This window comes from Salvelinus sp. IW2-2015, linkage group LG32 (genome assembly GCF_002910315.2).
Source record: "Salvelinus sp. IW2-2015 linkage group LG32, ASM291031v2, whole genome shotgun sequence".
Classification (NCBI taxonomy): domain Eukaryota; kingdom Metazoa; phylum Chordata; class Actinopteri; order Salmoniformes; family Salmonidae; genus Salvelinus; species Salvelinus sp. IW2-2015.
The window spans coordinates 4269370-4296041 of record NC_036871.1 but is presented as its reverse complement, the minus strand read 5'-3'; the positions used below and the strand labels follow the sequence as shown (position 1 = coordinate 4296041).

Here is a 26672-nt window from a genome sequence, read left to right as displayed (position 1 = left end):
ATAAACTACAAACACAATTGCATTTTATTGATGGCAATTTGAATAGAGATACCATGACGAGATCCTGAGACCCATTTTCATGCCATTCATCCGCGGCCATCACCTCATGTTTCAGTATGATAATGCACGGCCCCATGTCACAAGGATCTGTACACAATTCCTGGAAGCTGAAATTGTCACAGTTCTTCGATGGCCTGCATACTCACCAGACATGACACCCATTGAGGATGTTTGGGATGCTCTGGATCGACGTGTACAACAGCTTGTTCCAGCTCCCGCCAATATCAAGCAACTTCACACAGCCATTGAAGAGGAGTGGGACAACATTCTACATTTCACAATCAACAGCCTCAACTCAGGCAAATGGTGGCCACATCAGATACTGAGTGATTTGTTTTTATTCACGCCCCTACTTTTTTTTTTTTTAAAGGTATGTAACCAACAGAAGCATATCTGTATTCCGAGATGTGAAATCCATAGATTAGGGCCTATTGAATTGATTTAAATTGACTGATTTCCTTATAAAAACTGTAACTCAGTAAAATCTTTAATAGTTGCATGTTCCGTTTATATTTTTGTTCAGTATACATTCCTAAAGAACATAATGTACTTTTTCCTCCATACATTCTCTGACACCCACACGAATGTTACATTTTGAATGCTTAGCAGGACAAGAAAATGGTCCAATTCACACACTTATCAAGAGAACATCCCTGGTCATGTGGACAAGGTCAGGACATGTTAGCACCAGGTATAAACGAGGCTATAATTTCCCCCAAAAACCCAGACAGAGACAGTCGGTCAGTAGAAAAATATGTTTATTACTAAAGTCAGTTGTACTTTTCCTGAATAAGAGGTACCAGGACAAGCTGTTAAATCGATGCAACATCACACTGTCCTCTTCCCTGATCATTTTAACACACAACAAAAATACTCCGGGGTGATGTTTCCCCTAGGTACAGATCTAATATCAGATTCCCCTCCCCCAATCATAATCTTAACCATAGGTGGGGGAAATGCAAAATTGACCCAAGATCAGCATCTAGTTGCAACTTCATTGCAAACCTTAGTGAATCAGATACTCATTACTACATACCGTACCAATAAGTAGTGAATACCTTTATTGCATAGCGAATTTATGAGTAAAAAAATAACTTCATGGTTTAATGCAGCTGGGGGGAAAAAAGGGCTTATTCAGGAGTGTGAAAGGTCCGGATAGAACTATATACAATAAACTTTGCACCCTACTGGATAAGGCCCAGAAATGTGCTGTTAAATTGAGTAGCTTTTTATATCTACTTGCATAATACAGTTCTGTACTTCACTTGAATTGAATTATGTACCAAAGCCAACAGCATAAATTGCAATGATGAAAATACATTATAAATGGGGTCAATCATGCCTGTAATATGACCCAGGTTATCACTCAACCAACTACAGCGCATACCAATATTGTAGGATCTGTGACATCCACCTGTATTGATCATATCTTCACTAATGCTGCAGAGCTTTGCTCCAAAGCATTATCAGATCCCATTGGCTGTAGTGACCATAACATTGTGGCAATAACAAGGAAAGCCAAAGTGCCAAAAGCTGAATATAAAGTAATTGAAGAGATCATACAAAATGTTCTCAGGACTCTTTTGTTGAAGATATAAAACATTTATGTTGGTCTGATGTGTATGAGGAAGTGAATCCAGATGCAGCACTGGAAGTAAAATTATTCTGACAAACATGCACCTATTAAGACATTGCCTGTGAGAGCTGTTAGGGCCCTCTGGATTGATGATGAACTGAAAAATGTTATGGTTGAAAGAAATTATGCAAAAGAGGTGGCAAACAAGTCAGAATGCTCAGTTGATAGGTTGAAATGTTGTCAATGACAACATTGAACAGTAAACCATACTTTTTTTGTAGAAAAAAAATAAATCTAATATGAAAGAGAAGGTTTGCCGTTTTGAATTTGGTCAAGTTCGTGTGGGAGAAATGGAAAAGCTAGTGTTATCCATCAATAATGAAAAGCCGCCAGGTCTAAACAACCTTGATGGGAAACTATTGAGAACGGTAGACTGTAATGACACCCCTATTTGCTATATGTTTATATGTCTAAAGTAATTCCACTGCCTAAAAATAGTAAAGCACCCTTTGCTGGCTCTAACAGCCACCAAATCAGTTTGCTACCTGTTCTTAGTAAACTGATGGAGAGAAGGGCACTCAACTTGTACTGCACTGACTCAAATGACAGATGATTGGTTCAAAATAAATGGATAATAAGATAGTTGGAGCTGTATTGTTAGATTTCAGTGCAGCCTTTGATCATACATTTTTATTTAGGAAACACGCTAGCTATGGCTTTACATCACATGGTCGGAGAGTTATTTATCCGATAGAACCCAGAATGTTCTTCAATGCAAGCTTCTCTAACATCAAATATGTACAGTGCGGTGTCCCTCAGGGCAGTTGTCTTGGGCTGTTACGCTTCTCTATTTTTACAAATGACTTGCCACTGGTCTTACGTAAAAGCTAGAATGACTATATATGCAGATGATTCCACACTCTACATGTCAGAACCCAAAACCAGTGAACTCACTGAAATTATAAATAAGGAGTTACAGTCAGGGCTCCATAGTGGCGTAGCGGTCAAAGGTACTGCATCTCAGCGCAAGAGGCGTCACTACAGTCCCTGGTTCGAATCCAGGCTGTATCACATCTGGCCGGGATTGGGAGTCGCATAGGGCGGCGCACAATTGGCCCAGCGTCGTCTGGGTTTGGCCAGGGTGGGCTGTCGTTGTAAATAAAAACTGAGTTTAAATGTATTTGGCTAAGGTGTATGTAAACTTCCGACTTCAACTGTATACTCCTCGGGTATAACGTTGGATGGTCATATTGACAAAGTTGCTGTGAAGATGGGGAGGGTTATGTCTGTTATCAAAAGATTCTGTGTTTTGACACAAAAATCAACTGTACTAGTTCATGCTCTGGTCTTGTCCCATCTTGATTACTGTCTGGTAATATGTTCAAGTGCAGCAAAGAAAGACCTAGCAAAGCTGCAGCTGGCTCAAAACAGAGCAGCACACCTTGCCCTTAGCTGCACATACAGAACTAACATCAACAACATGCATGCCAGTCTTTCCTGGTTGACAAGAGATTAACTGCTTCTCTTCTAGTTATGAGAAGTACTACTGTAATGAAAATTCCAGATTGTCTGCATAATCAAATAACACTCAGCTCATACCCCACAAGACATGCCACCAGTGGTTTCTTCACAGTCCCCAAGTCCAAAACGAACTCACGGCAACGCACAGTATAATATAGAGCCATGATCGCATGGAACTCCCTTCCATCTCCAATTACTCAAGCAAACAGCAAAAATTACCTTTAAAAAAGTATTAAACAACATTTAATGGAACGGCGAAGACTGAGGGGGGGACACACACATGTTTGTACTACTATTATTTATTTTAATTTATTTTAAATTAGTGTGACTGTCCTTGTCTATCAGTGTATCAGTGTTTTTTGTTGACCCCAGATAGAATAGCTGCTGCTTGGCAAAAGCTAACGGAAATCTGAATAAAATCAATAACAAGTTTACAACCCATTTCACCCACATCTTAATGTATTATACCTGTCGGCTTTAAGTTAAGTGTTACATCAAGTTCCTTTCATTTAACAATATTTCAGTGTTAAAGTATGAAATAATTCACATGCTGGTCATAGCAGAAGAAATGTATGTCTCAAGAACTTCTCTAGTACAATACATTTTGAAAGTTTGTTTGAGATCCTGAGAAGTGAGAACTAGAGGACAACAAAAAATAAACTGTACTGCAATACAGTGGCTATAGAAAGTACACACCCAAATTACACACTTCACTTTTTGTTGCCTTACAGCCTGAAATTTAGATTAGTTACTTATCATACATTTCCCACTGATCCTCACAGTGGGGTGTATACTGGTCTATAGGGACAGTACAGTTTATTTTACGTGAACTAAGTGCTTTTAAAAATATACTAATAAAACGCAACATGTAAAGTGTAGGTCTCATGTTGTTTCATGAGCTGAAATAAAAGTTCCCAGAAATGTTCAATTCAAACAAAAATATAATTTCTCTCAAATTTTGTGTACAAATTTGTTTACATCCCTGTTAGTGAGAATTTCTCATTTGTCAAGATAATCCATCCACCTGAGGTGTGGCATATCAAGAAGCTGATTAAACAGCATGATCATTACACAGCTGCACCTTGTGCTGGGGACAATAAAAAGCCACAAAGATGTGCAGTTGTCACAGATGTCTCAAGTTGAGGGAGCATGCAATTCACAAGCTGACTGCAGGAATGTCCACTAGAGATGTGGCCAGAGAATTAAATGTTAATTTCTCTAACATAAGCTGTCTCCAACGTTATTTTACAGAATTTGGCAGTACGTCCAACCGGCCTAAAAAACACAGACCGTGTGTAACCACGACAGCCCAGGACCTCCACATCCGGCTTTCTCCCCTGCCGGATGTTCTGAGACGAGCCACCCGGACAGCTGATAAAACTGTGGGTTTGCACAACCAAAGAATTTCTGCACAAACTGTCAGAAACCATCTCAGGGAAGCTCATCTGTGTGCTTGTCATTTTGACCTGACTGCAGTTCGGCGTCGTAACTGACTTCAGTGGGCAAATCCTCACCTTCGATGGCCACTGGCACACTGCTCTTCACGGATGAATCCCGGTTTCAACTGAACCGGGCAGATGGCAGACAGCGTCTATAACGTCATGTGGTCGAGCGGTTTGCTGTCAACGTTGTGAACAGAGTGCCCCATGGTGGTTATGGTACGGGCAGGCATATGCTGTGGACAACGAACGCTTTTTAATCAATGTCAATTTGAACGCACAGATATACCCTGATCAGATCCTGAGGCTCATTGTGGTGCCATTCTTCCGCCACCATTACCTCACATTTCAACATGATAATGCACAGTTCTTCCATGGCCTGCATACTCACCGAGCAGGAACAAATGTATTTAAATTGACTGATTACATGATATGAAGTGTAACTCAATAGAATCTTTGATATTGTTGCATGTTGCGTTTATATGTTTGTAGCTACATGTTTATTAAGAATAAACGTCAAATAAATTAGAATAACATGAAAACAAACACAATCTTAATGTACCGGATCCGGTAGTTATTTCAAATCAAAAGTGCACTGCACTTTACGCTCGAGGCGACATCCACTGGGTTTACCGTGATCTCAATGCACTTTTGATTGAATCCTGGCCACAGCATAGCTAGATCTAGAGCAGCAGTGTGCAACACAGCTCCTCAAAGGACCAATTTACCTTGTCCCTGCCTTCTCTGGACTGTTTTATGGCACTATTTCTATGTCATTATTAGGCCAGTGTTACATAGCCATTATGACAGATGGTTGAAGTTAAATATTACCCCTGGATCATGTTTATTTAGGACACGCAACAACAAAAAATTGCAACTGAAAACAAATGTGTGTTTCTCATTGGACAAGACCGGGTAGTCCCTTCCCCAGTTTCACTTCATTTAAAAATGTTTTCTCCCTACTTAACACAACCCTGGGTGGTATTCACTAGGCACCAAACGGAAGAAAACGGACTGACGCAAGGAACCTGGCCTTATCCATTAACACACATTTTTTTCCGTAGCAAAACATGTAAAAGCATTTGCCATCATGTGCCCTAAGGAACCCAGCCCAGGTGAGGCCAAGTATTTTACATTGCCTTAGTCGTTGAGCAAGAGCAGCAATTGGGAGTCGTCATGGAAGCGCCTTGGTGTGTTTCTCTGAGCAGAAGACCGGCGTGGTCCCGCAGGGCTCGATGATGGTAGGGGGCAAAGGTCATCTTTCACCTTCACAGGGGATAGCTTGTTGTCCCTCAGGCTAACCTTCCTAGTCAGGGTCTGAGGGACACACACATAGCATTATGGCAGTGTTTCCCAGACCAGTTCTGGAATCAACCCAGTCCTAACTACTCCACGTATATATGTTAAAATCCAGAACAAGCACACCTGATTATATTAGTCAACTAGCCTAATGATCAGTACGCCCTTCATGAGTTGCATCCGTTGTGCTAGTGTTAAAAGAAAAAAAAGCTCTTTAAATAATACAGAATCTCCCAGGGACCAGCGAGCTACGGAAGCAAATTAACGCTTGGGAACTGACTAAATCAGTGTTACCAAAATCATATCAGGCCCTGGCCAGCATCAACCAAGGGACCCAGAGGATGAGAAACACTGTTCTATGACAGTGTAAAAAGCGTTCTGTCCCCCTGCGGCTCACCTTTCTAAGGTGCTGTACATAGAGTGCCTCAGAATCCTGAAGGTTCTTCTGTGGAACAGGAATGTGCCACCGCTGTAACTCGGCCAACATCTCAGCCACATCGAACAGAACGGCTGGATCCGCGTGACTCCGGTTGATCAGCTCCACTAGACACTCTTTATAGTGTAAGCTAGGGAATCAAATTGAATCAAATGTAACCTTTTACATGAGCAGTTGTCACAAAGTGCTTTACAGTAAACCAAGCCTTAGACCCCACAGAGTAAGTAGAAGCAGAAGCACAGTGGCCAGTAAAAAGTTCCTAGAAGGAAGAAACTTGGTGTCTCTTACACGCAGTAGCCACTGTACTCTGGAAGAGTTGGTAGACCACAAGGCCCGTCTCCACCCATCTCTCTGTGCTCCAGGACTGCACACACACCTGACACATGGGAATAGAAATGTTTGAAAAACAACAGCAGCAACCACATTAACTGTGAATACTACAAGTAAGAGTAAATACATATGAAGCAGCAACAATTTTGATGAACAAAATGATTACAAAAAGATAGAAACCAATGACGTGAAACAAGCTTCAATCAGAAGCAGACAGAAGCATTTAACTATTACCGGTAGATTCTAGAATAATGATTTGTAAAGTAAAACCCCTTGTTGGCTTGTACTTTACCTTCTGAGTTTGTTCCTGTAGAGTCCTCTTTGGATTTGACCATGCCAGCGAGGGACACTCCGTAAAGCTGGAAAAGGGTGTATTGAATGTTTAGTTCAGATACATGATAAATTGCAATTCTCTCAGCACAAAGGTTAATGTCCTCTATCTTTCGTCAGAGATTATTTTGGTAGATAGCATGATGGGTAAATATACAGTTGAAGTCGGAAGTTTACATACACTTTAGCCAAATGCATTTAAACTCACTTTTTTCACAATTCCTGACATTTAATCATAGTAAAAATTCCCTGTCTTAGGTCAGTTAGGATCACCACTTCAGTTTAAGAAAGTGAAATGTCAGAATAATAGTAGAGAGAATGATTTATTCAGCTTTTATTTCTTTCATCACATTCCCAGTGGGTCAGAAGTATACATACACTCAATTAGTATTTGGTAGCATTGCCTTTACATTTTTTTACTTGGGTCAAACTTTTCAGGTAGCCTTCCACAAGCTTCCCACAATAAGTTGGCTGAATTTTGGCCCATTGCTCCTGACAAAGTTGGTGTAACTGAGTCAGGTTTGTAGGCCTCCTTGCTCGCACACACTTTTTCAGTTCTGCCTACACATTTTCTATAGGATTGAGGTCAGGGCTTTGTGATGGCCACTCCAATACCTGGACATTGTTGTCCTTAAGCCATTTTGCCACAACTTTGTAAGTATGCATGGGGTCATTGTCCATTTGGAAGACCCATTTGCGACCAAGCTTTAACTTCCTGACTTATGTCTTGACATGTTGCTTCAAAACACCAACCCTCATCCTCATGATGCCATCTATTTTGTGAAGTGCAGCAGTCCCTCCAGCATTAAAGCACCCCCACAACATGATGCTGCCACCCCCGTGCTTCACGGTTGGGATGGTGTTCTTCGGCTTGCAAGCCTCCCCCTTTTTCCTCCAAACATAAGGATGGTCATTATGGCCAAACAGTTCCATTTTGTCATCAGACCAGAGGACCTTTCTCCAAAAAGTACGATCTTTGTCCCCATGTGCAGTTGCAAACCGTAGTCTCAATTTTTTACAGCGGTTTTGGAGCAGTCGCTTCTTCCTTGCTGAGCGGCCTTTCAGGTTGTCGATATAGGACTCGTTTTACTGTGGATATAGATACTTTCGTACCCGTTTCCTCCAGCATCTCCACAAGGTCCTTTGCTGTTGTTCTGGGATTGATTTGCACTTTTAGTACGTTCATCTCTAGCGGTATGACGGCTGCGTGGTCCCATGGTGTTTATACTTGCATATTATTGTTTGTACAGATGAACGTGGTACCTTCAGGCGTTTGGAAATTGCTCCCAAGGATGAACCAGACTTGTGGAGGTCTACAATCTACAATCAGTCTTGGCTGATTTCTTTTGATTTTCCCATGATGTCAAGCAAAGAGGCACTGAGTTTGAAGGTAGGCCTTGAAATACATCCACAGGTACACCTCCAATTGACTCAAATTATGTAAATTAGCCTCAGAAGCTATGACATAATTTTCTGGAATTTTCCAAGCTGTTTAAGGGCAGTCAACTTAGTGAATGTAGACTTCTGACCCACTGGAATTGTGATACAGTGAATTATAAGTTAAACAATTGTTGGAAAAATTACTTGTGTCATCCTCAAAGTAGATGTCCTAACCGACTTGCCAAACCTATAGTTTGTTAACAAGACATTTGTGGAGTGGTTGAAAAACTTCCGACTTCAACTGTAGGTAGTGTAGGATTTACCTGAAGCAGCCTGTGTAGTCTGGGCACGTTCCAGTCCCTCAGGTGGTACAGGCAGTCCCTGGGGTGGTGGGCGTGTAACCCCTTGGACCCACACTCAGCTGAGAAGTCACACCCCTGAAGATGTAATTTGTTAGAGGGATAGTACATTTTTTGAAGTTGTACCTTATTTTATCTAGAGTGTTGTTGCTTCATCCAGACCGTTTAAATGTTGTTTTTTAATTTTTTTATTATTGGTATGAATATGCATCTTAGAGCGTGGCTTTAAGCATTTCCTTGTGTTCTGCTACTGATTTTAACTAGAGACTAGTGTGCCTGGTTTAAGAAAAATGAGACATAAGATAAAAGATTCAAATAATACAACTTAAATCTACTTTGACTGGAATTCTCCTTTAAATTAATGCTAAAGTGTCAGCTCAGATTCAACTAGGAGACTTACCGCGCCTAATTTGAAGGGCCTATTACAGCCGCCACAGAATTCGTGCTGGCATTGGGTGCATTTGAAATGGAGACAGCCTCCCTTGGAAAGGTAGAACACAAACTTGCATTTTGGACATTCTGAAACGAGACAAATAATATATGCAGTTAAAATGTCTTTCTCACCAAGACAGAAATTCAAAATATTGCATGCGTCTCATCTAATTTTGATTCAGGTACATACGATGTTTAATCTGAACTAAACATTAAAAAAAGACTACATAACACCGTTACAATAATAATAATAATACAAAAAGATGGCTTTAATAGTGACAACTCAATTACACAGCCGTGACACAAACTGTTATTCAGATAGGCTAACAGCTAGCAGACCTATACAACTGTGTGCATCATAAACCGAGAGTTCAAATAAACAAAATAATGAAAGTAAGAGGTGTGTGTGTACCTATTTTATTCCTGCTGAGGAGATTCTCCAGTTTTGCGGTCTGGTACTCTGGGTTATTGTGGAGTTGCCACTTTCTGAACTTCTCACAGGAAAGACCCTGGTGTTGTGGAGCCCACTGGTGTATCGAAACGTTGTTAGAAGGTAGATACAAGCCTTTCCAACAATTTGAATGTGAGTGTACATAAATACATTACTTACTGCAGTCTTGCATTGGGAGCAGGTGCTCTTCCTACAACTAGGACAGTCCATTCTCAGCTGGTCAGCCTCGTGTAGAAGGCCAAAGGAGCACTAGAACATTGCACAGAAACTGACATTCATAAGCACCTGGATGTTCCAGTGGAAAGAACAAGGCCACTGTCTAAAGGTGCAACTTCACCAACATGTCTTATCTAGTGGGGTATTGAAGCTTAGATCGCAGGGTTTTGAATTGAAGGGGAGGGAACGAGGGTGAAAGAAAGACGAGGAGAATGAGAGAGAGAGATACTATTAAAAACACAGAGGTGGAGACTAAGAAAAAGAGAGGTGAAGAGACAAGCAGGAGAACCAGAAAGATGAGTGAGATGTCTTACGTGGGCACACCAGCGGAAGTTGGGCATCTCCTGCAAGGCTCGGTCTCTCAGCTTCCTCTGGAACAACTCATGGATCTGAGGATCTAGGTAGTGCCTGATCTGGCAAGAGACAACAATGTAGACAGGAGGGATGTTAAAAAACTGTAAATTCCCCCTGCCTTTCAGCACCAGTTTCCCGGACCCAGATTAAGCCAACTCCTGGGCTAAAAAGGGATTTATGCTCTATGGCAGGGGTATTCAACTGGGGCTACGTGGCCCCATAGGGGGAAAATTATATTTGTATTTGAAAGGTTTTATGAATACTGCTAGCAAAATATTTATTTTATTACATACCTACAGTAGAAAAGAGGAGACTATCTTCTTTCTAATGATGCCAACTTTATTTCTCAACTCCTAGTATTGAGCCAACTTGGGCAAGAAAAGGTTGAAGACCCCTGCTCTATGGAGAACCTCCCTTGAATGTGCTTTTTAGTCCAGGTTTATCAGCGTCTGAGAAACCGGACCTGAGACTGGTGCATCTCTCTCCATGAATGCACTCACTGACTACTACAAATCCGTGCGCAACCTTTGTTTCATTGTGTGGATTGTTTGCCCTTTGTTAAACGTTTATCAATTCCCCACTATATATCAAATCTAGCACCAGTAGTAAATGTAGGCTACCGTCACTCATCACCATGTCCCAGTAAACTAGAATGCTTGGTTACAATCATTTCTGTTCAGTTTAAAAATCTATATTATTAGATTCACTGTTCTCATTCTTGAAGTGGATTTGTTGTTTGGAGAGCTCACAAACTATGCTACACCAAAGAGGAATAAACTCGGTTATTTCCATTGCATTAACCCGTTTTCTGTCAATTTCTTTATTGTCTTGTTTGGAGCACATGTCTGGTTTCTCCGTCTTGTGTAATGTTGTGTGAACAGAAGTATCTGGCCTGCGTGCCAGGATAGGTGTGGCTTATTTAGGTGCCTGTTTGGGTTACGTTCTTGTTCAGCTTGATTTTGGTTAATCAATGGGGAGGCTGCATCTGAGCCTAGTAGACTCCACCTGTGCTTTCTAGTTAAGACAGATTGTGCATGATAGGATGCTTTTTCTTTTTGAATACTGACATTTAGAAGTCAGAAGATTGTAAATATATCAACTTGTCAATGTATCACTGTCATCACCAGTGCGGTGTAAATAAAGCCAACACCCATTTGCACCTCTACCTGCCTGCCTCCTGAATAATTTGTCCTTACAACTGTTACAAGGTCCCTATTTTACAGAAGACAAAATTATATTAAAATGATTTGCAGTAGACGTAGAAGATGGCAGCTAGCTATTTGGAGCCAGTTTAGCGTTGCTCTAAATGACATCCCCTTCCACTAACAAAACCGAATGTTAATGGAATTTTAACCAAACATTTCAATTGAAACAGAGCTAGGTAGAAAGGTCCACCCTGTCTATACAGTGGTAGGGTCTGAACACTACATCAATGTCTACATCAAGCAATGTCTACTACTACCGGGAAGCTACTGGCACCTGACCTGTGTGTCCAGAAGGCTGAAGTAGTCCAAGGCCTCCTCCACGCCTCCCTGGCTCTGACGCACGTCGGGCTGGCCACACAGTGGACACACCACATGGACGATGCTCTTCTCCTTGATGGCCTGGGAGAAGTAGGCCTTGAAGCAGCTCTCGCAGAAGGCACATGGGCAATGGGTCATAGTGATGATCTGTAGAGGGACACGGAGTGAGCGAGAGAGAAAGTTTGAGAGGGGTGGAGCACGATAGAGCCATTTTACTCTTCTAAACCTCATAGTGCGCTAAAACCTTGTTCCCACACAAACTCTGGTGGAATGTCTTGCAGCATGCCTTTAAAAAAAATGTGCATGAGTGGGTAGATATCAAGTAAACAGCGGTGCAATCGCGAGCTGCCATATTCAAATAAAGACTGCAGGAGACTAGGGCAACCCTACTTTAACCTGCCCAACAATAACGGACCAGTGATTACTTCAAAGGCAGGCAAGGAAGGATCCATGTTGACAGTATTTGAATGGGGTCCCAGTCTCTCACCCACCTTGCTGAAGGACACCTGCTCGCGGCAGATGGGGCATTCATGGGACAGGTACTTGAGGGCCGAGGGAAGGTCCCGGCACGACTGCACCGCCTCCTCCACGTCGGCCTGGCTGAAGCTCCGCCCCTCAAGTGACAGCAGGCTATGGAAGATGGCCGCCTTGTCGCCGGAGACGCCGGGCGGCACCGCAATCTGACGAAAGAGAATTGCATATATATGAAGAGTGTAGAGTAGTACTTTAGTCTACTGTTGAAACGGAAGTTGCTCTTTTTGCAGTCTTTATTTTATTTTTTATCATGGAAGGCCCACACTTATACAATATGCACACAAACCCTTGAGCACACATGGACAGACAGACACATACACACAGGAGAAAAAAAAACCTGGTTGGGGGTTAAGCCCACTCTTACCTGAGCACTGTTGACCCTCTTGAGCTGTATACGGAAAGGCCGCTCATTCACAGTAAAGATTCGGTCTGCCTGTAAGAGCACCTGCTCTGCATCTGAAAGCAGATCCAAAATAACAATAGAAAAACAATGTATCATTAGTGTCTTCTTGTTTCAGTCTATTTTCTTCCATTTGGTGCCTAATGAAAATGACCCTGATGTACTGTATATACACTCTCCCATACAATGTGCATAATATACATTTTTTAAATTCTGCAATGTACATTTTCAGGCTGTAACTCCATGGTAGTGTGTGCATGTTATCCCTTCACATCTACAGTATATGCTCTCTCTTACCCCCCCCCCAGCCCCTTTCTCACTCACCTCTGGGACTGCGGAAGCTGACCAGGGCCTGGTCAGGCTGGGTCGGGGGGTAGGGGTAGGTCACATCCAGCACCTCTCCCCCACCGTTGCTCCTGCGCTGGAAGTAGAGGGTGAGCTTGTTCTTCACACGGCTGGGGGACTGGTCCGGTGGCAGCCGGCTCACCAGGATACGATGCTGGTTGTCCAATAGGGGCGTGACTGCAGTGGGGATTGGGGGGTAGTCACCACCACCTCGATCACCTCCATCGCCTTGCGTCTGTCCTGAGGAGCGAGAGTCGGTGGGCAGTTATTCACAAATGAATGGGAAAGATAAGCGCCATTTCATTAAATTATTTTATTCAGTGCCCTGCAAGGGCCAAAACACTTCTGATTTTCATTCTGTGTAGACAAGTAACAAGTGTACTCTGTATGTATGTGTACAACATGTCGCAAATGTGTTCTCAACTGAGTTTGAGTCAGTGGAGATGTTATGCTCAAAATAAACTTGTAGACTGGCTTAAACATAAAGCAGGTACTGCCTCAGTGTTCAATGTAAATGCGTACCAGAAGTTGCACAGAATGCTCACATTCCCTCATACATTGAAACTAAAACAAATTCACTGAGCAAATTTTTGGTCTGGAGTGGAAACTTTGTGAGCATTCTGTGCAACTTCCGGTACACATTTACAATGAACACTGAGGCTGTACCCGCTTTATGTTTTAGCCAGTCTACAAGTTTATTTTGAGCATAACATCTCCACTCTATCAGAGTGGCTTACCAACAAAACCAATGGTGCAAATGCATCCCAAAATATGTTCACATGGAAATAGCTATTGATTTCTATGATCCAGCCTATAGTAGCCAATATATGGTGCTCAATGTAGGACTTAAAAACATTATGCAGGGCTTGACATTAAGCTTTTTAAATTGTTGTCCAGAAAACACAAACAAAAAAAGGTCAAACACAATGGGCCAAATAGGTGAATGAAATGTAGGCTACCCATCTGCCTATTGGCTTCTTAGCATAGTCAAGTCTCAAAATACAGCACTGCCCCTTTAAGACAGAATAAATATTGGATAGTTAAATTTGGTTTGGCCTGTTGCTGTTCTTTTTTTGATTCGATCACAAATCCCACATTAAAAGGGAAAAGTTGATTTGATTTTTTTATTTAAAAAATAGGCAAAAAGTTCTGTGAAGTTTATTCTTGTGCATCTCTGCGCAGATTGGCATTTTTCTGTGCGGAACTCCTGGAGGAGCTGCAAAGCTGCGCATGCACAGCTTAGAGGGAATATTGACTGTAGCTGAATAGCTCAATACCTCTTGGTGAGCCGGCTGCCACCGGACCAGTCCCCCAGCCATGTGAATCAAACCTCAATTCATCAAAAAATTTAACACTTTAGGGATTCAGTTTTCCACTCACCTCTTTCTTTAGTACCAAGCTGGTACACATTGACAACATTTTCCAGCTGTAGGCTCTTGAATAGGTTGTTCATGTCCTCAGAACTAACAGGAGTGTTATTTGGTGCTGTGGAATGAGAAAATGAAATGACAGATAATCAAAGCTCAAATATCAAAGCACAAAATACTTTTCATTATGTATCACAATGCGATCAATACCAAACTTTAAATACACACTGTACATACAACTATGGCATGCTCACCATCAAACCTACACTATGCAGCATTTTGTTAGTTTAGATATCCCCATGGCTTTACAAAAATACTACTTAGAGATATCAGATGTAGCTTAGTAGTACTTTCCTACAGTACCTTATTAGACTGGTTAAGACTAGTCCTGGACTAAGAAGAACTTTCAATAGAGAATCTACATTGAACATGCTTTATAGTGCAGGACTAGGCCTAATGTGTGCCTGGGAAACCAGCACCAAATGTTTATATACTGGGTCCTACCAGAGGCAGTAGTGATGAAGGGGTTGGTGGAGGAGTAGGGAAACTGAACTCCCCCTGGCACTCCAAAGTTTATCCCCATATCCAGTAGCTCCTCTGTGTAGGACCGCCTCACACCAGTCGTAGATTCTCCGAGAGGCCCCGAATGGCTGGACTTTAAACTCTTGGGCGGAACTAGGAGAATTGGTCATACACTGTTAGTGAGGAAATGAAAGCAAAAGGTTGACAATTTACTAGAAGTCGTTATAAATTAGGGTGAGGGAAGAGCAGTGAGAAGGAGTGGGATGAAAGGAGAAGTGGGTTGGCCGATTAGCTATTGATCGTGTACAGGGCCTAAAATGAACAACCGCCACCTGCAGGTAGATTTTGGCATTGGCGGGTAAGATGTCTATTTCACCAGCCACATTGGTGGGTGGTCAGGGCTCCACAGTGCGAGCATTTCACTCACATTTGTGAAAAAAAAAAAAAAAAAAAAAAAAAAATTAAGAAAAAAAAAAAAAAAAAAAAAAAAAAAAAAAAAACTGTTAAGTATAATCACATTTAATAGTAAAATAAATGCTGCAGTAGCTGTTTTCAAAGTATTTCTGCCGTTTTGTTTCATAGCACAAAATAACTACGAATCCTATATAGCCAATTCCACTTCGCGCTGCAACACTGCCTGGCTGGGGGCTGTGCTCACGTGAAGAGCTGAGTGAAACATACATTTTAAGAAGCGCTGCGCAGAAGAATAAAAGTTGGTCTAATTTACTTTAAACAAAAGTCTACTGAAATCAGACTTTGTCCTTGTTTCTTGGCTATTTATATTGTTTTGTTCACAAGCTAGGTTGTTTTTCTGTTTGAGTTTCAACGGCTAGGGAAGACTAGACAAGCCTCTACTAGTCAGACTCAATCACACAGGCACAAACATGACTGGAGTCGTTCTACCACGGTAACCTCCCACACTTAAAGGGGCAGATATTGATATTTTGGTTAAAAAAATGAAATTAAACAATGTACCACATTAGTTCTTACTACTAATACATTTATTATTTGTATTATTTTATTTATTTCAAAAAATGCTCATCCATTTATTTTTTGTGTTTTGTTGGTGTAATTCCAGCGGTAAGTTGTTTTTGGGGGGAAATCTACCTGCCACAGTGGCTGGTGGACCAAAAAGTAAATGTTATGCCCTGATTGTGTAAATACAGCTTACCTTTTCCAGTTATTTTAGATTGTGGCAGATAGCTGGCTCTACAAAACAGATGGCCAGGGATGTGGACTCATCTTGACATTAGACCACTTACGTTTGAAAACATCTAACAAACTTTAAAAAGCAGGAATGTTAGGGTATGCATTTCTAAGATATGGTACAGAATTCGGAGAACACTCACCTATTTCTCTAGGTAGTGGCGTGGGGGACATTGAGGAGCGCCTGGCTCTCGGGGTAGAGCTGCTTGGTTGAGGCCAGCTAAGAGGGAGACACAGTACAATACAAACTCAAAGCATGAAGGGTTACTAACAACTGAAAATGAAACAATTTTTCACTTTAACCAAAAAAGGCTTAAACAAATCAAAATATATTTTTGATTCTTCAAAGTAGCCACCCTTTGCCTTGATGACAGCTTTGCACACTCTTGACATTGTCTCAACCAGCTTCATGATTTAGTACCTGAACTGCATTTCAATTAACAGGTGTGCCTTGTTAAAAGTTAATTTGTGGAATTTCTTTCCTTCTTAATGCGTTTGAGCCAATCAGTTGTGTCGTGAAAAGGTAGGCATGGTATACAGAAGATAGCGCTATTTGGTAAAATACCAAATTCATATTATGAAAAAAAACAGCTCAGAAACGACAGTCCATCATTACTTTAACACATGAAGGTCAGTCAATTCAGAAAATGTCAAGAACATTGAACGTTTCTTCAACTGCAGTCGCAAAAACCATCAAGCACTATGATGAAACTGGCTCTCATGAGGACCGCCACAGGAAAGGAAGACCCAGAGTTACCTCTGCTGCAGAGGATGGATAGGTTCATTAGAGTTACCAGCCTCAGAAATTGCAGCCCCAAAAAATGTTTCAGAGTTCAAGTAACTGACACATCTCAACATCAACTTTTCAGAGGAGACCTCGTGAATCAAGCCTTCATGGTCAAATTGCTGCAAAGAAACCAAATCTAAAGGACACCAATAAGAAGAAGAGATTTTCCTGGGCCAAGAAACACAGCAATGGACATTAGACCGGTGGAAATCTATCCAGAAAATGTCCAAATGAGATGTTTGGTTCCAACCGCTGTGTCTTTGTGAGACGCAGAGAAGGTAAATGGATGATCTCCGCATGCGTAGTTCCCACCATGAAGCATGGAGGAGGTGTGGTGGTCCTTTTCTGGTGACACTTGTCTGTGATTTATTTAGAATTCAAGGCACACTTAACCAGCATAGCTACCACAGCGATACGCCAACCCATCTGGGATATTCTGTTTTTCAACAGGACAATGACCCAACACACTTCCAGCCTGTGTTAGGGCTATTTGACCAAGAATGAGAGTGATGAGTGCTGCATCAGATGACCTGGCCCCCACAATCACCCGACCTCAACCCAATTGAGATGGTTTGGGATGAGTTGGGCCGCAGAGTGAAAGAAAAGCAGCCAACAAGTGCTCAGAATTTGGGAACTCAAGACTGTTGGAAAAGCATTCCAGGTGAAGCTGGTTGAGAGAATGCCAAGAGTGTGCAAAGCATCAAGGCAAAAGGTGGCTAGTTTGAAGAAAATATATTTAGATAAACATCTAAATATATTTTCTTCAAACTAGCCACACTTTTTTTGGTTACTACATGATTCAATAAGTGTTAGGTTTGATATCTACACTATTACTCTAGAAAATAGTAAAAATAAAGAAAAACCCTTGAATGTGTAAGTGTCTTACCTTTTGCCTGGTACTGTATACAGTGGCAAGAAAAAGTGTGTGAACCCTTCGGAAATACCTGGATTTCTGCATCAATTGGTCATAACATTTTATCTGATCTTCATCTAGGTCACAACAAACACAGTCTGCTTAAACTAATAAACAATTATACACGGTGTGTCTTTATTGAACATTTACAGTCCATGGTGGGAAAAGTATGCGAATGCTTGGGATTTAATAACTGGTTGACCCTACTTTGGAAGCAATAACCTCAACCAAACGTTTTCTGTAGTTGCGGATCAGACCTGCACAACGGTCAGGAGGAATTTTGGACCATTCATCTTTACAAAACTGTTTCAGTTCAGCAATATTCTTGGGATGTCTGGTGTGAACTGCTCTCTTGAGGTCATGCCACAACATCTCAAATCGGGTTGAGGTCAGGACTCTGATTGGGCAACTCCAGAAGGTATATTTTCTTCTGTTGAAACCATTCTGTTGTTGATTTACTTCTGTGTTGTTGTCCTGTTGCATCACCCAACTTCTGTTGAGCTTAAATTGGTGGACAGATAGCCTTACATTCTCCTGCAAAATGTCTTGCTAAACTTGGGAATTCATTTTTCCGTCGATGATAGCAAGCTGTCCAGGCCCTGAGGCAGCCCCAAACCCAATCCCTCCACCATACTTTACAGTTGAGATGAGGTTGATGTTGGTGTGCTGTGCTGTGCCATTTTTTGCTCCACACAGTGTTGGGTGTTTTTTTTGGACAGCAATGACTTCTTCCGTGGTGTCCTCCCATGAAAACCATTCTTGTTTAGTGTTTTATGTATCGTAGACTCGTCAACAGAGATGTTAGTATGTTCCAGAGATTTCTGTGCTGAACTTTCTCCATTTATAGACAAAATGTCTTACCGTGGACTGATGAATATTGAGGCTTTTAAAGACAGTTTTGTAACCCTTTCCAGCTTTATGCAAGTCAACAATTCTTAGTCTTAAGTCTTCTGAGATCTCTTTTGTTCGAGGTATGGTTCCCATCAGGCAATGCTTATTGTGAATAGCAAACTCAAATTTAGGGCAAGGCAGCTCTAACCAACATCTCCCACTTCATGTCATTGATTGGACTCCAGGTCAGCTGACTCGACTCCAATTAGCTTTGGAGAAGTCATTAGCCTAGGGGTTCACATACTTTTCCCAACCTACACTGTGAATGTTTAAATTATGTATTCTATATAGACAATAATTTGTGTGTTATTAGTTTAAGCACACTATGTCTATTGCTGTGACTTAGATGAAGATCAGGTCAAATTTGATGACCAATTTATGCAGAAATCCAGGTAATTCCAAAGGGTTTGCATACTTTTTCTTGCAACTGTATGTCTATTATTCAAGGAATGAGCACAGTTCTCAATTTACCTGCCATGGTCCGAAGACTCTGCATGTGCACTGGAGTGTGCTGCAGTAGGTAGCATCTGAACTCTGATTGGGTGCATGGCAAAGAGGGGCGTTTCCTTTTGAAATGCAGACCTCATTTCTGAGACGAGCAATGACAGGTTGGCCAGCCCCTGCCAATCAAAAGGTAGACGCAGTTCAAACAAACTAGAAAAGTAGATTGATTATGATGGTGCTTAAGTACCACCCCTCTTCATGCCACTCCACTCAACCCATGCATGCTACACACACATGGTCCCTCTCTCTCTCCATGTTCTAACCACTACTCTAACATCTCTTCTAATAATACAATTTTTAAAAAATCAACAAGACATTCACCAAGCACTATCAAAATCACATTGTTGCATTGTTGTCGACTTACGCTCTTCCAGTTGTTGAGGCAGTCGAGGAGCACCTGCCCACTGGCCTCCACATATGGGCACCTGGGGTTGATCAACATGGAGATGGAGGGACACACGTAGCACCGCGGCTGGCTCTGGGGGTGAGTCTCGTGGAGCCAGATGCACACTGGGATATTATATGTGTTACCTGCTTGGAGGACAAATTATTTCCATAGGTCACTTCAATAAGAACTTACATAGGGAATGGTGAAAATGTTATCAATGTGGCAAGGTACAAAAACTAGTTATTATTAGTATTATTATGATAGTGTGCTTACCGTCATGTGGAACTGGAATAGTACCAGCCAAATAAACTAACTTCCTCTTTTCCTTATTGGGGAAACCTGTGGTTGAAACATAAATATCATGTTAGCATTCTGCATAATTTAAGGCAGACACAGGGCACTCAAGCTGGTCTGGTCCAGAAACAACACTAGAGTGCAAAACAACAATCTGCCCATACATCTTTGCTTAGCACAGTAAACCTTTCTAATCCACGTCGCTGGTGACCTAAGGTATCATGACCACTACAAAAATAGTGACACCAACGACACACCTAACAGTGACACAGGATCAATATAGGTTAGGTTAAATAAAAGACAAATGATGATACAGGTTTATATGCTGTGAACTTACAGTAGAAGTCCACATACATACGCAGGTCTCCATAAGTTGCTGTAACATTCTTGATATCACTGACAACCTCAACAGGGAAGCTGTATTTACACTGAAAAAAAATGAAGAGTGGGGGGGAGGGAACATGTAATCAATATTGGCACACTAGCCATTATCTTTTCAGTGTGTAGTAGACAATAAAACAATGATCGATTCAATGCACTCTTGTCCAGTTATTTTAGACATCAAGAGGCATGTGGATTTATTTACTGACTGCAGTACTGTTTAGGCACTTCAAAGCTGAGTGTGGCATTCACATTATTGGTTAGTTAGCTAGCTACTTCATCCAAAGGTCATCTATATATTCGCCTCTTCCTCTCTGCATCACCCCACGTTGACAGTACCGAATACTAGAAACAATGACATTGTAAACCATTTTTCAGAAGTTAGAACACTCAAGAGGCAAAGCACAGTTGTAAAGCATTGCGAGTGGCTAACAAACTGTTCCATGGCTTGAAAACCAAGCATTGCTTGCAAGCTAGCTAGTCAAACTGTGTTGTCAGTGAAGGGAAGCTATCAAGCTACCAACGTTTGCTAGCAATGTCTGGATAGTTGCACCTGTTCATTATAGTAGCTAGCTGGCAACTCCTCAATTTAAACACGATAACAATATTTTCAGCTAGGCTAGCTACCTATTCCTGAAAGTGCAGCCTCAGATAAATGCATAGCTGGCTAACTATCTAACTTAGCTAGTTAAATACCTTGTCACAAAGTAAAGCTAGCTAGCTAATGTTAGTAGTTGGCTAAATAACTTTTGCTTAGCTCTACAACGGTCATCCTATGTAGTTTGTCAGAGATAAGAGTCGATTTGCTTACGTTAGTGTTATAGTTAGCATATATAGCTAATTACAGTAGCTAACGTTAGCTATCAAGATAAACAACATCATTCAGTAGGCTAGCTGGTTTATCTTCTTACCTCGGTCAGTGTTTCATATTCAAGGACTGCTGGGACCCTCGGCATCTTTTATAATTTAACCTTTCAATCTTATGTGGAATTATGGATCAACATTCAAAAATAGCTATGACAACATCTGACATTCCCGACAGCTGCGTTGAAAAACACTAGGAACTCGAAACTGCGAATTTGGAAATCTCCGACATCAGTCCGTTCAAACAACTGGGAACTGAGAATAAAATCGAGTTTCCGACATAGAAAAATCGATTTGAACGGTCATCCAACTCGGAATTCCAACTCGGGGCTCATCATCTTCTTCTTCGATGAGGCGGTTGGCATCCAATACATGTTGCATTACCGCCACCTGCTAGACTGGAGTATAACTCCCTTATACTTTGCTTGAAAAAAAATCTATAATAATAAAAAATAATAAATCAATTACTCTACCATCATCTAACACTACACTCACAAAAAAAATATATTAAAAAACATACTCCACTATTTAAATCTATTTCGTACTACTTCAGGCCAACAGCCTGAAAGGATGGGACACTACACCCTGTAACTCTACTGATGTTAAGTTTTGCACACCCAAATACCTCTCTGCAGCTGCCACCACAACCTCTATTTGCTGTGACTTACATTCCATTCCTGCAGTACAGTTGATAACCATTGCTAGAAATGCCAAAAATGCAATCTTACTGAAACATATATCAGTTGTTGGTGTATCCCTTTGTAGTGGTACAGATCTACTACTCACACCACTTATCTCAGGATCCCTCCCCCTTGACCCATTGTCCTCTACTTTCTTCACTGCCTTAGCATATAACAACTTCTGCACTACTCTAACGCTGGAAACCTCAACATGCCTCCCTCGCACAGGACATTTCTGATCCCCAGCCCCATGGGCACCGCTACAATTAACACATACCATTACTTTCCCGAATGCTACACATTCCTTTGTCTCATGCCCTACTTTACACTTCTCACACCTAGGAACCTCCCTCCTACACACTGCTGCCAACATGCCCCTAAGCTTGACACCTGTAACAACATAATGTATTCGGCACAAAAGCTCATACAAGATAACTTACAGTGCCTTGTAAAAGTATTCACCCCCTTGGTGTTTTTCCTATTTTGTTGCATTACAACCTGTAATTTAAATGGATTTTTATTTGGATTTCATGTAATGGACATACACAAAACAGTCCAAATCAGTGAAGTGAAATAAAAAAATTACTTGTTTAAAAAAAAGTTAAACTGAAAAGTGGTGGGTGTATATGTATTCACCCCTTTGCTATGAAGCCCCTATAATAAGTTCTGGTACAACCAAATACCTTCAGAAGTAACATAATTAGTTAAGTAAAGTCTACATGTGTGCAATCTAAGTGTCACATGATTTGTCACATGAGCTCAGTATATGTACACCTGTTCTGAAAGGCCCCAGAGTCGACAACACCACTAAGCAAGTGGCACCGCCAAGAAAGCAGCACTATGAAGACCAAGGTGCTCTCCAAACAGGTCAGGGACAAAGTTGTGGAGAAGTACAGATCAGGGTTGGGTTATAAAAAAATATCAGAAACTTTGAACATCCCACAGAGCACCATTAAATCGATTATTTAAAAAATGAAAGATTATGGTACCACAACAAACGTGCCAAGAGAGGGCCGCCCACCAAAACTCACGGACCAGGCATGTAGGGCATTAATCAGAGAGGCAACAAAGAGACCAAAGATAACCCTGAAGGAGCTGCAAAGCTCCACAGCGGAGATTGGAGTATCTCTCCATAGGACCACTTTAAGCCGTACACTCCACAGAGCTGGGCTTTACGGAACAGTGGCCAGAAAAAAAGCCATTGCTTAAAGAAAGAAAGAAGCAAACACGTTTGGTGTTCGCCAAAAGGCATGTGGGAGACTCCCCAAACATATGGAAGAAGGTACTCTGGTCAGATGCAACTACAATTTAGCTTTTTTGGCCATCAAGGAAAACGCTATGTCTAGCGCAAAACCAACACCTCTCATCAAGCCGAGAACATCATCCCCACAGTGAAGCATGGTGAGTTACGTCCGTCGTTAGAATGAGACCAAGGCGCAGCATGGTAAGCGTACATCTTTATTTTGATGAACACCAAAAATACAACAAAAGCTTAACGAACGTAAAGTTCTGCAGGCTACACAGTAACAGTACAAAAACAGATCCCACTAACTAAGTTGGAAAACAGGCTGCCTAAGTATGATTCCCAATCAGAGACAACGATAGACAGCTGCCTCTGATTGGGAACCATACCCGGCCAACAAGGAAATAGAAAACTAGAATGCCCACCCAAATCACACCCTGACCTAACCAAATAGAGAAATAAAAAGGCTCTCTAAGGTCAGGGCGTGACATGGTGGTGGCAGCATCATGCTGTCGGGATGTTTTTCATCGGCATGGACTGGGAAACTGGTCAGAATTGAAGGAATGATGGATGGTGCTAAATACAGGGAAATTCTTGAGGGAAACCTGTTTCAGTCTTCCAGAGATTGAGGACAATGACCCTAAGCATACTGCTGAAGTAACACTCGAGTGGTTTAAGGGGAAACATTTAAATGTCTTGGAATGGCCTAGTCAAAGCCCAGATCTCAATCCAATTGAGAATCGATCTGTTGTATGACTTAAAGATTGCTGTACACCAGTGGAACCCATCCAACTTGAAAGAGTTTTGTCTTGAACAATGGGCAAAAATCCCAGTGGATAGATGTGCCAAGCTTATAGAGACATACCCCAAGAGACTTGCAGCTGTAATTGCAGCAAAAGGTGGCTCTACAAAGTATTAACTTTGGGGGTGAATAGTTATGCACGCTCAAGTTCAGTTTTTTTGTCTTATTTCTTGCTTAACAAGAAAAAATATTTTGCATCTTCAAAGTGGTAGGCATGTTATGTAAATCAAATGATACAAACCCCCTAGAAATCAGGTTGTAACCAGGTTGTAAGGCAACAAAATAGGAAAAATGCCAAGGGGGTGAATACTTTCCCAAGCGACTGTATATATCCTAACATCACTGTGTCGAGCAAAGACAACATCAAAACTCAAAAGAACAGACAATGACTCTTCTGTTTCTCCACTCACGCCACCCTGTTTGCGTCCCACAAAATGACAAGCATCACAAACACCAGGAATCTTCCCCTTCAGTTAGTCAGCTTTCACATTTACTGCTACCCAAGTAATCACTACTTTCAATGGCGCCCTTTTCTTGAGAGCAAAACAATTCACATCTCTTGCCCCCATTCATTTAATATGGAGCGCCTGCTCCCTCTGACCAGCAGAAATACAAACAATTATCACAAGAACACTTCTGGTTACCCTCACAGATTCCACAGCACCCAACTCTGTTTTCACCCTCCCTGAAACCACAAATGGATGAGCCTAAATGGCAAGGGTCCACTTTTTCCAAAAACTTCCCTGTCACAGACTCATCTTTACCCTGAACCTCGGTGCAAGCTTCGGGCTCCGAGAACTTCACCACACCTACCATCTCCGATACTTCGCCCTCATTCACTTCCATTTCTCCTCCTGCCTTCAACTCACTCTGCTTACACTTTCTACCATTCTTCTTTAACAAACCATCTCCCCTTTTCCCGACTTTTTTAACGAACTCAAGCTCACCCTCTTCATCCCTCTCTCTCTCTCTTAGACCTCCTCTGCCTCTCTTTTTCCTTCCATTCCTGATTTTGTATTCCAAGTATAAGTCTCCTTATGATAATACTGCACTTCTCCTGACATACATCTTGTTCTTGCCTTGTCAATGGATGCCATTTAACCGGCTGTCACAATCTCCGTACAATCAACACGAACCCCTCTGGATGTAAATCTCAGCAGTGTATCCCACTTGTAAAGCAGCTGCTTTTCTTCTTAATCAATAGCTACCACAACGCTTTTCCATTTCAAACAAGCGGGCTTTCTTTCTCCCGGATTCCTCGATTCGCTTGCTCAGACCGGATCTTCTCTTAAATTCAGGGCTCTTTCTAGAGCTCCAACTTTCTGACCTGAAGATCACTGACGTCATGATTTGACCTCGTATTTTTTTCCGAGTTCCCAGTTGTGTTGAAGGAAGCATTATAAACAATATTATAGAGGCCAGAGTTCCCAAATTGAAATTCCGAGTTGGTTGACCAATCAAATCAATTTTACCCAGTCGGGGCAATTTTTTTTCCCAAACAATGAGTTCCCAAACAATGCGTTTTTGATTGGACCCTGCAAAAATTGTCTTTGATACATACTGATGTTATTATATTATACAAAAATATAAACGCAACATGCAACAATTTGAAAGGTTTTACTGAGTTACAGTTCATAGAAGGAAATCAGTCAATTGAAATAAATAAATTAGTCTCAAATCTATGGATTTCTGGGCAGGGGCCCAGGGCAGGGGCAGGGGCCCAGCCATGGGTAGGTAGCTAGATTTAGCTTGGTACCTAGTGCTAGCACCAATTCAACCAGCCTGAAAACAATAACTAGAAACTGTATTCATGCTCAATATTTATAGCAATGATTTAGGAATCCATGTGAGACTAAGTATTAGCTAGTCAGCCACTTCAGTTCATGAACATAACTAGCTCTCAAACTCTAGGTGGCATTCTGCATTCTCCCTACAGCTTTCAGCCATTAGTTTTGCTCACGACTGGCTCGTGTGAACTACAGTCCCAACACTGTTATAATGATTAGAATCATCAATAATCATCACTTACAATATGGCTTTTTGAAATATATCTTTCATCAGCGAGGAATAATCCTTCAAATAAAAAAGATACACTTACTGTAGCAGTTTTGCACAGGTCCATACAGCTATGGGTGCCTCCATCCGACAAAACTACACTTCTACTACACTTCCCGAGTTATGCTTACACACATCTGCAACACACTCTTGTCTTCTGTCAGTTTCCCCTAAACAAGCGCTGTAACATTGAGATATGGCAGATTGTGAACACTAACACTAACCCTATAAAGGTGTGAATCAATGTAACGTTTTGTTTTTAGAAAATTATTTCTCGCTAATATGAAAGGTCCTTATACTTATGAAACCGTACCGCAGGCGATGAGTGTTTATGTTGGGGCTCTTAACAAAACTTCCAGGATCCGCCAGGGCCAGCCAGCCAGGATCCGCCAGGGCCAGCCAGCCAGGATCCGCCCCTCAGTCCGGTGCTGCCCCTCAGTCCGGTGCTGCCCCTCAGTCCGGTGCTGCCCCTCAGTCCGGTGCTGCCCCTCAGTCTGTTACTGCTCTTTGGAATAGTGGGATTGACATGGAGGGTGGATATTGGGAGGAGGCCACGGAAGCGGGGGTTGACTATGGTGGGGTGGGGACCACGACCAGCGCCAGAGCCGCCACCGTGGACAGACGCCCACCCAGACCCTCCCCTAGACTTTGTGCTGGTGCGCCCGGAGTTCGCACCTTAAGGGGGGGGTTCCACGTTCCTGACCTTTTCCTTTTGTTTGTATTTGTTTAGTTGGCAGGGCGGAGTTGGTGGTTGTCAGGTTGATTTCTATGTGGATTTTTGTTCGGCCTG

At 41.8% G+C, this 26672-nt stretch overlaps 1 protein-coding gene across 3 annotated transcripts; it reads right to left on the bottom strand.

Annotated features, from left to right (window-relative positions):
* Positions 1–800: 800 nt before the first annotated feature.
* Positions 801–21452, bottom strand: si:dkey-181m9.8 (E3 ubiquitin-protein ligase RNF31). Of its 3 annotated transcripts, none has more exons than XM_023977998.2 (21): positions 21150–21452; positions 20195–20285; positions 19837–19902; positions 19540–19709; positions 19143–19291; positions 16224–16300; positions 14857–15027; positions 14366–14470; positions 12965–13225; positions 12605–12696; positions 12198–12386; positions 11668–11853; positions 10144–10242; positions 9773–9862; positions 9575–9689; positions 9131–9249; positions 8695–8808; positions 6954–7020; positions 6620–6707; positions 6293–6461; positions 801–5913 (listed from the first exon to the last, which is right to left on the bottom strand). In XM_023977998.2, the coding sequence occupies exons 1-21, from the start codon at positions 21192–21194 to the stop codon at positions 5737–5739; spliced, it is 2640 nt and encodes an 879-aa protein (XP_023833766.1). In that variant the 5' UTR covers positions 21195–21452; the 3' UTR covers positions 801–5736. The 3 variants fall into 3 exon arrangements, with proteins under 3 accessions (XP_023833766.1, XP_023833767.1, XP_070292625.1); XM_023977999.2 differs by having other exon boundaries at positions 19540–19706; XM_070436524.1 differs by lacking the exons at positions 19143–19291; positions 19540–19709; positions 19837–19902; positions 20195–20285; positions 21150–21452 and adding an exon at positions 16437–16507.
* Between the last annotated feature and the right edge of the window lie 5220 nt (positions 21453–26672).

Bases quoted from the DNA above. Each gene is read 5' to 3' on its own strand.
- si:dkey-181m9.8 (XM_023977998.2), bottom strand. From the start codon at position 21,194: ATGCCGAGGGTCCCAGCAGTCCTTGAATATGAAACACTGACCGAG. The intron at 20,286-21,149 runs GTAAGAAGATAA...ATTTTTTTTCAG, and splicing joins AATATGAAACACTGACCGAG to TGTAAATACAGCTTCCCTGT. The intron at 10,243-11,667 runs GTCAGGTGCCAG...GTCTCTTGCCAG, and splicing joins TCAGCCTTCTGGACACACAG to ATCAGGCACTACCTAGATCC.